The following is a 12,573-nucleotide window of genomic DNA, read 5'->3' on the forward strand; positions in this document are numbered from 1 at the left end:
TGTAAATTCCCAAACTCTTTACAAGTTCCCCCACAGGAACAGCTGCAGCTCAAAACAGAGAGCCTGGACAACCAAGCAAGTTTTGGCAGTGGATACGAACTTCCAAAACTTCACTGGAAAGGGAAAAACCAAGGAATGTGAACTTCTGCTTTTAACAAGTTCTCAGGAAGCAAACACCATCCATGGGGGAAAAGGGGGGAAAAAAAGAAAAATAAGCAGGAAAAAAGGTGAAAAGGAAAAGAAAAAAAAGATGCTTTACCCGCAACGTCCATGGGGCTGCTGGAGTTTCCTGCAGCTGGGAGCTGGATTCTGGCCAGGTGAGCAGGTTTTTCTCCCAGGCCACAGCTGGAGAGTGGGCCCTGGGCAGTGTCACCATGGACAGTGTCACCCTGGACAGTGTCACCCTCCTGCGTCGCTCCCGCTCCTCCTGTGCCTCAAGCTCCTTTGCTCTGTCCCTCGAACCGGGGAATTCGTAATCACCTTGGAGAGATTTAAAAGTTCGTTAGGAGCGCATGGCTAATTTTTTATTGGGTTCTCCACCTCATTAGACAGAGAGGGCAATTCCTGAAATAAGACAGCCAGGCTGTTATTAATAGGCCTCATTAGGCAGAAGAGATCAGATCTAATGGTGGCTGCCCTGTGACACCCAGAGTGTCTCTCACATTATCCAGACCTCACATGGAAGGAAATCACAATTTAAACTCTCGGACACTCAGCTCTCTTTGCTGGTGCTTCCCAAAGCTTGTGCCATGGAAAGCCAGGGATACCTTGCTGTGACCTGCAGTTGGAGTTCATTCCAATTTATTGCAGAAAACACCAGATTGTTATGGGCTTTAACCAAAAATCATTTCCCTTTCACCACACTGAGTCTTTCATCAGCACCACTTGTTTTTTTCCTTTGTTTTTAATCCAGTTTGCTTTCTGACATTCCTACAGATCCATTTGCCAGTGGAAAGACTCCATTAAAAAAATAATCAACAGGAGGTTGTTGTGCATTATAGGGCATTATTATGAAAGCTGTCAATTCACATTGAGAAAAAGAGATTATTTTCTAGGCTATAATTAAGTTTTAATGCTCACTGACTGATACTCCTTGCACAAATTATGACCAAAAGAGGCTGTGTGCTCAAAGATCAGATTCTCATTCAGAGAACAGAACGAATCCAAAATAACAGAGGAACTTCGGAAAGGCTCCATATGAACTATTTGAAAAGTCACACTGGAGTGCTCCTTCCTTGCCAAATAATTTGATTTCTAGAACTAAATATCTGGGAATAAAGCCCATTACTGTTTTATTTCAATTTTTGGTTACAATAAACTTAAAATATTTTCCTCTTTATGACATATTGTACATATTATATTCTACTTAAAAAACATATTAAAAAGATCTGTGTTGGGTACATTTGCCTTACAAAAGCTTGAGCTGTATTTCCTCCCTAACACAGTTCTCACCAACATTTTGGAATAAACCTCGAAACCTGTGAACACAAAATTAAATTCCTCCCTAAGCCAGGTTTACAGAGGTGTGGATTAAATTGGGCTTTGCCAGATCTCAGTGGATGCTTCACTTTTGTAAAACAAAGCCGCTTCCAGTTAGGGGAATGCCATGATTTAACCTCAGGCACTAAAAACGGCATTTAGGCTTCTAAATGTGTGACATTAAGTGGCTTTATGCTCAATAGTGAGTTTCTGACCTGCCTACCAAAAATTCTCTTCAGAAAAAACAGCTGTAAAGAAAAAAGCTTGTATGATCATTACGACATTTTTAAGGAATAAGTTTCTCACAAACATATTGATACTAAACCCAAATTATTCTCAGATGTCTTCTGCAGAAATACCTGGTGCATGCACACAGCTGCTGGTGTCATCTGCATTTGAGCTGTGAGAATAAATGTTGGAAGTAAGACATCCCAGACACTGCTGCACCCAAAGAAATTATGTTTTACAAGCCGAAATCATGTTAACAATCATAGTTCAGATTGTTGTGTCAAAAAAAAAAGTTGAAGGAGAGAAAGAAAGATATCAGAACAAGATTGTAAATATAACCTCACTACTGGTATTACTTGGTTAGGCAGGGGCTCCTTGACTTTGCAATTTTAATGCTTTTTCAAGATTTTCATGGGAATCTAAGCCTATCTTGGTCATTTTAATCTTGTTTTCTATTAACCATAGCAATGTATACAGTCAGATCAGCTGATTGATCTCTCACCAGATGACTCACACTCAGCACTTAAAGCTGGACAAAAATGGCCTGACTTTCCATTATTTCACTTTTTTTTTCTTTGAGACTGATCTCATCTTATTATTGAAACCATATTCCTGACAACCACAGTAGGATTTGTACCTTACTTTTTAGAAGCTGCTTTTGCCCGTGAACATTTTCTTCCCCAAGGATTCTTGATGACGCCTTTATGTTGCACATGCTCCTGGAGACAGACATTTTTGGTTTCAGGACACCCTGTGCTTGGATCTCTTTGGCTTTGGAGGTGTCTTTGGAGGGATCTGCCCTGTTGGATGAGCCATCAGTAGCAGCAGCAATGGTTTCTCTGGAGGCTGCATCTGGAAGGGGGCCAGGGGCTGTTGTGCTGCTCCTCCTCCTGCTTCCCAACAGCATTGGTGTTCCTGTGTAAAACAGAAAAACAATCCCAGATCCTATAGCATCGGATTTTTTTTTTTTCTCAGCCTTCTAATCCATGTAATTTTTATTGGCATTGCAGGATGCTGAAGTTGTAGGGGCTGAGCAATGCCCTTTCTACCAAAAATTTTTATGGCAAAGCTTTGTACGAGTTGGACCTTTTGGGTCCAGGTGGTTCCTGCTGTGACTTTGTACGGAGCCAGACTGGGGCACTGGAAATGTTGGGGATGGGAGATGCTTCTGAGGCAACCACTGGAGAGGGGTTTAAAACTTGATCTCAAAATTTGTTAGGCCTTGGTTTTCATCACAGCCACCACTGAATCCATAACAATGATTTTGATGAGGTTTAAACACTTTCAAATCCTAGAATCCTGAAGCACTTCCAATTGAAATTTATCTTAAAGCCCATCCTGTTCCACCCCCTGCCATGGCAGGGACACCTCCCACTGTCCCAGGCTGCTCCAAGCCCCAATGTCCAGCCTGGCCTTGGGCACTGCCAGGGATCCAGGGGCAGCCACAGCTGCTCTGGGCACCCTGTGCCAGGGCCTGCCCACCCTCACAGGGAACAATTCCTGCCCAACATCCCATCTAACCCTCCCTCTGGCAGTGGAAAGCCATTCCTCTTGTCCTGTCATTCCTGGCCCTTGTAAAGATTTCTTAGTCTTTCTTGTTGTCTTTTTAAAATGCAGATTTAACACAGTTCTTTCTTGGCTGACTCTTTCCCATGTCTTGGTTGAGGACAGAGTGAAGATCAGAAGTGTTTTTGTCCTTTGAGCCAATTAATGACAAAGAGTGAAATGGCACTGCAGGGATTTAAAGAATTTGTGGATATGGCACTTGGGGACATGGGTTAGTGATGGGCTTGGCAGTGCTGGGGTGATGGTTGTTCTCGATGATCGTGAAGGGTTTTTTCCAACCTAAATGATTCTGTGCTTCTATGATTCTGTGTTTGACACTTTCTTATCTCAAAGTCACTCACAAAAATCAGATCCTGCTGTGTGGGAAGTTTTCAGTTCATTTTCCCAATCCTTAATCCACTCACAATAGATAAGAAAGATTCTTTTTCACAAAATGATAATCTCCTATGCATTTTAGCGACCTGACTGGCTCATGTCTTTTTTTGACTATCCAGTATTTCTGAGGAAATCAGAGGCATTAAGATACAGCATTTACTGTTTTTCCCTTTCCCTGTAGATCAGAGCTTGGAGCACGGAATCACAGAATTGTTTAGGTTGGCAAAGCCCTCTGAGATCATCGACTCCAACCATAACATCTTGAGCTCCTTTCTGTAACTGCCCATACAGTGAGAGGAGTCAGCTCCTCAGGGGATCCTCTAGTGAGGGATCCCTGAAGATCAGCACAAACAGAAAAAAAACCAAACCTTGTTTTTAATTAAATTCATTGAGATGAACCCCATCCAAAGCAATTTCACAGCCTTACAGAAAATCCGGTCAAAGCAAGGAGATGCACGCAGACTTGCCAAACTCTAGGGTAGTATCCAAGCTCTCCTGCTCTCAGACAGAACTTATTTTTCTCTGTGCTTTTCATACATTGCAAATATTTCCCTTATCTTTTGTCACAACCAAGCTCTTTTCTCAGATGGAAATAGTTTTGATGAAAATGCTCTCAAGAAATTGGACAGACTCAATTCTGTGCATCCCCTCAGAGCTCATGCAAGGGACCTGTTCCCTCATTCCCTGACCAATCCCATCTTTGCAGTCACACAAAAATGTCTTATAATACAGAGAGAGGGGGGGAAAACACTGGGACGGATTAATGGGGTCATGGACTCAAAGGGTGGCTGTGGGAGGAGGCAGGAACAAGCAGTGGGGTAGGAGAAGATGAAGAAAGCAGCAGGTAGCACTGAGTAACTGCAGAGCAGCAGGGGAGGAAGTCCTTTCACTCAGACAGCCAAGAAATCAGATGGATAGAGGGGAAAAAAAAGGAAGGGAGCTAAGCCACAGGAAGGACCTGAATGGAAAACAGATTATCTCATTAAATCACCTTTTAAATTAAAATAGTTTACTGGCCAGCAGTAAACAGAGAGGAGAAGAAAGAGGAAAGGAGGAAAGAGTTTCTACTCATCCATGGCAGCATCACAGTGGGAGATAATTTGCCTTCATATCAAGAAATGGTCTGTGCAGCAAATGTGTGTTGTGAAGCCAAACAGCTTCACTGTCAAATTGCTGAAGCCAATGCTGTGTCCCCAGGAGGGACTTTTTGCTGCTGCTGGGCTCCCCAAAATCAGCTGGAGTCATCAAAGGGGTCAAAATGGGCTGTAAGGGAGAAGGGTGGAGACCAGAGTGAGGGAAGGAGAAGGCTCCAAGTCACATCTCCCCTCTCTAACTCAGAATATTGATCTGAACACAAGAAAGAAGAGCTGCCTGGAGTATTCACACTCCATTTGCTCCTAACTACCAGACTAGCTCTCCATGGATATTGGCTTCCAAGTGTAAGTACAGCAACCTTCAAGAATGGACAATTAAGCTCCAGGAAATTTCTTACACGTTGAGCAAATGGAGAAAACCTTCCCTTCTCTATGCACCACTTCCCTGCTAAAAGAAACACCACCAGTGGCATCCTCCCAAGGTCTGGGGGTCCCTGTGAAGATGTGGATTGGGAGAGAAGGAAAAGAAATGCATGAACAAAACTAAGAATGGGGCCTAAAATTAGAAAAAGGGGAGGGGTGCTTCTTAGCATTTTATGATAAAAGGTTGCCTTGAGAAAGAATTAAAACCCCCCATGATTCCTGATGAAATTCAGGAATAAAATCAACACACCCTTCCTGCATGAAGAGTGTCTTCCTTGTGGATCTGGTTCTAATATTCTAACTAAATCTTAATCCTTATTAGATTCACAGTATGATGGGGATTCTTTTTTTTTGGGGGGGTAGTTAATTAAGGCAATAAAAAAGGTGCATCTCGTTCTTGTCTAACACTGAAGGCAATCAGAATAATAACAGAGTCAATTTGCTAAATTCTTTCTTCCAGCTCCCTCTGGAATTAACCTTTCCCTTCCAAAGGTGCACCCAGGTGCAGCCAATCCCCAGGAAAACAGAGCAAAGCAAACCAGACAGGGGCTCTAAAAATCAACTCCCTCATCCTCAAAGCAGCTCTCAGTTACTTTAACGAACACAGATGCAAATGATATTTAGGAATAGAAAAAAAACCACCAAAAAACCAAGAACAAGGGAAAGGTATTTAAAGGTAAGATCACAGTGTTTCACTCTGTACACTCTGGGCCCGTTTTTAATATTCCGTGTGGGGAATTAGGGCTGTTACTCTCATTAAGACTATCTGGAATTGTATATCTAAATCCCTCCACCAACCCAACTTGAAACATATATGCCCCACTGAGAATAGCCAGAATTGCAACTGGATGACCAGAAATAGATGTTTTTTCTATTATCCCAGCTGAGAAAAGGCTTTAAAACTAATGAACAAAGACATGCAAGTGTAATGCTTTGGGAGATATGGGAGAGCAAAACTCAAAGAAACAGAAAGCAGAATGACTCCATTAATAAAATTCAGCCAGTACAGATTGTAGTTGTAGAAGTTCAGCTGCTTATAGAAGCAAATTTAAGGAACAAAATCATAATTACATCTGGAGAAGAGTAATTTCTGCCCTGTGCAAGAAAGATGACAACAGCTCAATTTTTAAATAATGACTTAGTGAAAACCATACGATATTGGAGGAGTTAAAAATATTCTGTAAAACCAAGGGTAGGTTTTCAAAAGCTCCTTAAAAAAAAAGGAATCCTTGATCTTGGAGTAAAATAAGTATATTGTTTTACTGTAAAGTATCTTTTTACATTTCCCCCTCTTTCCCTTCAGGGGGTTTTGCTAACGGGAAGTGACCCTGCATTACAGCAGGTTAAACTTGCCTTTCCTTGAGACACACACAATCCAGGCAAACATCCCCTGCTCCATTGTTACTGCTTCTTTTTTCCCCATTTCACTTTACAGCAGGATAATTCAGCTTTTCATCCTTGCATACAACAGTCTCCCCAGTGTTCCAGTGGGGATTTTTGATGATTTGTGACAAAGTACTTTGAAACTGGCCAAAGTTCATTTTAGCAGAGGCAGGACTGCAAATCCTCCCCGGCCACCAAGTCAGCCCGAGAGGTGGCTGGGGAAGGGACACTCAGAGCTGATTCTCTGTGTGTCTCTAATGAGATCAGACATCAGTACTGGAGATAGCTTTACATTACAGACCACCTGCTGGAGGGTTTGTTTTAATTTAATAAAAGCCCCACATCCTGAGCTGCTGAGCTCTCCCAGACCTCCGTGCTGGGAGCTGATGCTGCCAACACCCCAAGCAGAGAGGAGCAGGAATTAACATTCCTTAAATGTGAGAAACTTCTGCCTCCTTCAAGATTTAGACCCAGTTGTGGAGACCCACATATGCCTCAAGCAGCCATCCATAATCCCAAGCAAGACTCCAGCCTCTGCCTGACAAAGACTGATGGCTCAGCCCTTATCATGAATCAAGGGTTGGCACAGCTAAGCCACGCAATCTTAAGATATGAGCAAACAGAGCACATCATCTCAACAGCCTGGTAACCCAGAGAAATGGAAACACTGAGAGCCATGACAGCGTTATTAGTTATGCCAGGGTTTGTCAAGGGATGCAAGATAGGACGAAGGATTTATTTTTCAGATCGCTGCGGAGGAAAAGGCATCACTTGTAATCAGTCAATGAGCTGCAGTCAGCCAGGGGTGCCACGAAATTCACATGTTTGGACTAAAATTCCTGCTGACCAGCAATGAGACTTTTGTCCCAAACTGCCTCCTGATGCTTCTCAAATTACTCATTTGCAAGAGGCAGCATCAGCTGCTGCTCGGCATTAACATCCATGGAAACTACCTGAATTCCTGGTAATGTAGCTCTGCCCACGCTCTCTGTTCAAAATGTGATGTTTAACAAGGACTTGATTCACCTTTCAGTAAAAACCTGGGGCTGGGCCCTGTCCTCAGCTCCATTTCCAGAACTGTCAAGATCCAAAGTCAAGGTAACTTTGCAGGCTTGAAGAGAGAGGCTCAGCCAGCCCATTCCTCCCAATGCATGTGTCATTGCACCTGTATTAATGCTTCTTCAAACAGCCCTGCCTGGTGGGGCAAAGCTTAATTATCTCAGCTATATCAACACCACCTCAAGCTAAGAGTTTAGATTAAAAAAAATTATCTCTAACAAAAAAGCTGCTCTTTTTTCTAGCTACCTCTTTTGGGTTTGTTGCTTTTTTTTAAACTATGTTGACAGCTGTGGCCACATTTCTCAAAAGGAAGAGGCTTTCTTTCGGCAAAAGCTAATATTTGACTGTAGAAAGTTGTAATCATTTAAAACAGAAAGTGTACCTAAGAGCTGTTAGGCTTCAAACCTATAATCAGTCCTAAGTAGGAAAAGCTTCTTAATGTCAAGAAACAGCTTGTTTACAGAAGGCTTTGGGCAAAATTAGTGCAGTGGCTTCAGAGCAAACAATCCCAAACCCAGCTAATCAGCAGCCCCTAATAATCAGCCTCTCCTTGCTGAAGGCCAATTTATTTTCTCAAAGCACATTGCAAGTAGTTAATTGACCTTCTCCCTTGGTGTTAAACAAGGGAACACCAATTATTCCAGGGAGGGAATGGGGACACACGTGTTGTACCCAGTCTGGCCGCCATGGAGAGCTTTGGTGGAAGAAGGGTTTACAGTGGCTGCACCACAAAATCCTGCAATTTAACAGCCTCCCATTGCACCAGGGTAGGCTGAGGTTGGGCAGCAGGAAAAAATTCTTCACTGACAAGAGTAGTTAACCCCAGAAGAAGCTTCCCAGGTGGAGTCAGCATTCCTGGAAGTGTTCCAAAAAGTAGTAGATGTGGCACTTGGTGACAGGGTTTAGTTGACATGGTGATCTTGGAGGACTTTTTCCAACTTTCTTGACCCTGTGATTCTGTGAGAAGGAGACTTTCCTGCCTGGCACCTGCTGGACATCACTTTGCACTTGGAATCGTGAGAGGGTATAATTGCAGCAGAATATTTTAGTGGGCAGCTAATAACCCACCCACACGATTTGAGGTGACTACTCACACCACTGAGCTCCCAATATCCAGCTGCTCAACTACAGTGTTTGTATATTTTAGTAACATTTTCCCCTTTTTCCTTCCTATGAGCCGGGAGAGGATGAAAAGAAGGAATATTTACTGCTGTACTTTCGAGACATTCCCTGTGATAGCCACGGACACAGAACCTCTGAGTTGGAAATCCATGTTTGCATTTCCAGGATGTCATGCTAGAAGCTATCAGACACTATTGTAGTGACTCAAGGAGTAATCTGATGCAGTGTGACTTGGGGGAAAAAAAAATGTTCAGGATGATTCAGAACATTTAAATGGTGATTTGCAGGGTAAGAAAGGCACGGGCCACTTGGAATTCTCATCATGTCCGAGGCTCCCAGTTCAGCTCTTTCTGATAATTTACCGCAGCCAGGCTGAGCCAAGTATTCATTTCACAGACTGCACAAGAGTCGTTCCTGGTTTAAACCAAGTGTGAATTAGGGGAAAATGAGGCTCTTTACTCCAGTGGCATAATGCAGTCACTGAATCCACAGAGCCCATCTCCTTTAATCATTATTTTAATGATTCTGGTATTCCAGCCGCTGCTGCTTGCCTAGAGTGCTAACGAGTGACTTGTACCCTCCAGTCTTTCACTTCAAATTGTCTCACATTCTTACCAACTCTGACAGCTCAAGATAGAAATGTCACAGAATCACAGAATCATAGAATGGTGGAGGTTGGAAAAGCCCATTAGATCATGGAATCCAAAATGGAAAAGAGTGGAAGACTCAAACCCTCAGTTTTCATATGCTGAACTCTAACTGGGATCTTCAGACAACACGAACATCTTTGGGAGAATCTAATTTAAAAGTGTCACTCATAAAAATGTGTTCTGTATCATCATTAACAAGGCAGTCATCCTTCTGTCTTCTAGAGAAAAAGTGGCCTTTCTACCCAACAGTTTAATTGTTATGTCTCATAACAGAAAATTGAGCCTTTAATCCTCAAAAGACATTTCCTGAAGGAAACTCCAACTCCAGTCAAATTATTTTATGATCATGCCCTTGAACACACAAAACCGAACAAAGACGTCCACAAGAAAATCCCAAAGAAACAAACAAACCCCAAGAAAATCCAACTGCCTCTGGCTCCTCGTTGCCTTAAACCACAGAGAAACTGATAAAGAACAGTTGGTTCCACAGGGGAATTATCTCAGCCAGGGTCACTATGACATCACAGCGTTGTCACTGAAAACCAGCTCTGGCCCCCAGAGCCCTGAGCATCACCCTTCTCCCCTGCTGACATCATTGCCCACAGTCTCCAGGGGTAGCCTTGCCTCCATATGGCAGGACAGAAGGTCGCCACATCTGCCTTCTGATTTAATAAGTAAATAGTTTAAAGGAGTGGAATATCAAAGAATACCCCTCCTGCTGATCCCTTCCTTCTCCCACACCCTTTGTCCCACCAGATGATGGGGAAGGCAGCAGGCCTTTGAGACAGAGAGCAAAGCTGAAGAGCTGGTGCTCAAAAAAAATGCAAAAGGGCCCTCCAGAAAAGAAGAGGCATCCCCTTCATTCAAAAAATTAATTAAAAAGCTCCAAAATAAAGAGAGGCAACTGCTCTGGCCCATCACACAGGCTGGGGTCTGTCTCAAAGGCTGGCACATCTTTCAGAGTCACCTGTAACAGGATTGTCAGTTCCTCACTGGAGTTTTCAACACTTGAAATGATTGAATCCTCATTTTCTGGGGATGCAGCACATGAAGGTCACACCTCAGTGTAACACAGACCCAATGACATAGAATGTCTAGACTAAGGAAAATTGACAGCCTCCTCCATTTTAAATTTATCCCAGATGAAGTGAAACATCAAAGGAGCTCCTTTTAATGGGCTTTTTGGCATGTGGTCCTTTGTTCTTAACAAGTCAGCACCAGCTGCTGTGTCCATAATGCCAAGTCAGTAACGTCCCCAGCCAGATTCCTGGCTGGTGTAAATCAGTGTCACTCCTCTGCAGGCAGAGATTTCAGTTGGTTGACTTCAGCTGAAGATTTGGCTCCTTGTGCTTAGCAGGTGCAAGCTAAAGTAAAATCTCCTGTACTATATTTCATATTTCTCCTGTCTTCACCACCAGTTCTGCTGCACACATTTGCAGGGTGGAGAGTTAATTAGCATCAGCTGGAGCTGCTCAAGTTTCTACACAATAAATTCCATATTGTCAGGAACTGCTTTTCTTTAATTATATCTTGTTCATGTAGATATATATATGTATATATATATTTGTATATACATTTATATTTACACACATACAAATACTGTACTCTGGCTTATTGCATGGTGATTTTCCCATAAACAGAAGATGAAGTGAGAACACTAGATAGGCCACAATCCTTCATCACAGCATTTCAAATATTATTTAATTAAGGAAAGTAAATATTACTTCTAGCCTTCAGATTTCCTAGTTAGCCCATTCTGATTACCAGGCTCATATATTAATTTAAAGATGTCCCATAAGATTTTTTCATACATAAATGCCTCAAATACCAGGAGGTCTTCAGTGTGAATTTAAAACAAAAATATATTTTTACTTTGCAGGTTGCAGCTTATCAAAGTCCCACAGCACCAGCTGTTCTGATTTTACTCCAGTATGAGTAGGAATATACATACATGCATCAAAAAATTAAAATAGATCTTGCAACAAAGTTTAGTTATTTACTCCTTAACAATGTGCTGCTGACTTCAGCACTTGTCAATAAATAAGTTCAAGAAAGAAACAGAAGTTTGTAGTCATCTGAGGCCATTCAACACCCAAAGCCCAGATCCCATCTCAGTTTTCCCCACTCGCTGCCTTGGGTTGTTGTAATTAAGCAAATTATGCTTTCAAGTCACCTGCCACATCCTTTAAGAAAAGGCACAAGAAGCTACATTACCAAGTGTCTGATGTGTCTTGTTCACTGCTGTGACTGTGTCCTTCCCCCCCTGAGCACTTCATCCCTGAATTCTGAAAAAGGAACGTTGGGAGTGTTCCCCTGGATACCCCTGGGCCAGGACAGCTGCCAGGGGCTCAGGCACTGCTGTTTGTGTCACCCACCTCCTGCTGCTGAACCATGGAATCCTTCAGGCTGGAAAACACCTTTATGTTCCTCAGGTCCAACCATTCCACCAGCTCTGCCAAGGCCACCACTGCCCTGTGTCCCCAAGTGCCACACACATGGATTTTGTATCCCTCCAGGGATGGGGACTCCACCACTGCCCTGGGCAGCTGTGCCAGGCCTGGACAACCCTTTCCATGAAGGAATTTTCCCCAATACCCAATGTAAACCTCCCCTGGCCCAGCCTAAGGCTGTTCCCTCTCCTCCTGTCCCTGTTCCCTGGGAGCAGAGCCCGACCCCCCCGGCTGTCCCCTCCTGTCAGGGACTTGTGCAGAGCCACAAGGTCCCCCTGAGCCTCCTTTTCTCCAGGCTCAGCCCCTTTCCAGCTCCCTTAGCCCCTCCTGGGGCTCCAGACCCTTCCCCAGCTGCATTCCCTTCCCTGGACACACTCCAGCCCCTCAATGTCCAAGACTGACCCCAGGATCTGAAGTCCCTCAGCAGCGCCAGCACAGGGATGGTCACTGCCCTGGTCCTTTGGCAGGATGATTATGTTATAACCCTGATGCCCCTAATTTTGGGTGGCTTACATGGGAACGTGATTCAGGATTTTCCTCTTTGTCATCTCCCCCCACACTCCTTGCACACCTGCACCTCAGCTCAGGGCAGTGGGATCCACCCACAATGCAGACTGGATTCACCCTCCACCTCAGTTGTTATTCCTTAGTATGTCTCCACATCAGTTTTGGGTATGACAACAAAACATGAACAAAAGTGTAGAGGTGAGCAGAAAATATTTTGGTTTAGAAAACAGCTGAGAT

At 43.4% G+C, this 12,573-nt stretch overlaps 1 protein-coding gene across 1 annotated transcript in view; it reads right to left on the bottom strand.

Annotated features, from left to right (window-relative positions):
* LOC310912063 ((E2-independent) E3 ubiquitin-conjugating enzyme FATS) overlaps window positions 1–12,573 on the bottom strand; it is a gene marked incomplete at its 5' end in the record, with an annotated part of 59,967 nt that overhangs the window by 11,521 nt on the left and 35,873 nt on the right. The window contains 2 exons of the mRNA XM_083866275.1: window positions 260–480; window positions 2,350–2,622. Of these exons, the coding sequence (XP_083722401.1) occupies window positions 260–480; window positions 2,350–2,622 (494 nt within the window). The remainder of the gene's footprint in view (window positions 1–259; window positions 481–2,349; window positions 2,623–12,573) is intronic.

Source organism: Zosterops lateralis, assembly GCF_965231275.1.
Source record: "Zosterops lateralis genome assembly, chromosome: 8".
Taxonomy (NCBI): domain Eukaryota; kingdom Metazoa; phylum Chordata; class Aves; order Passeriformes; family Zosteropidae; genus Zosterops; species Zosterops lateralis.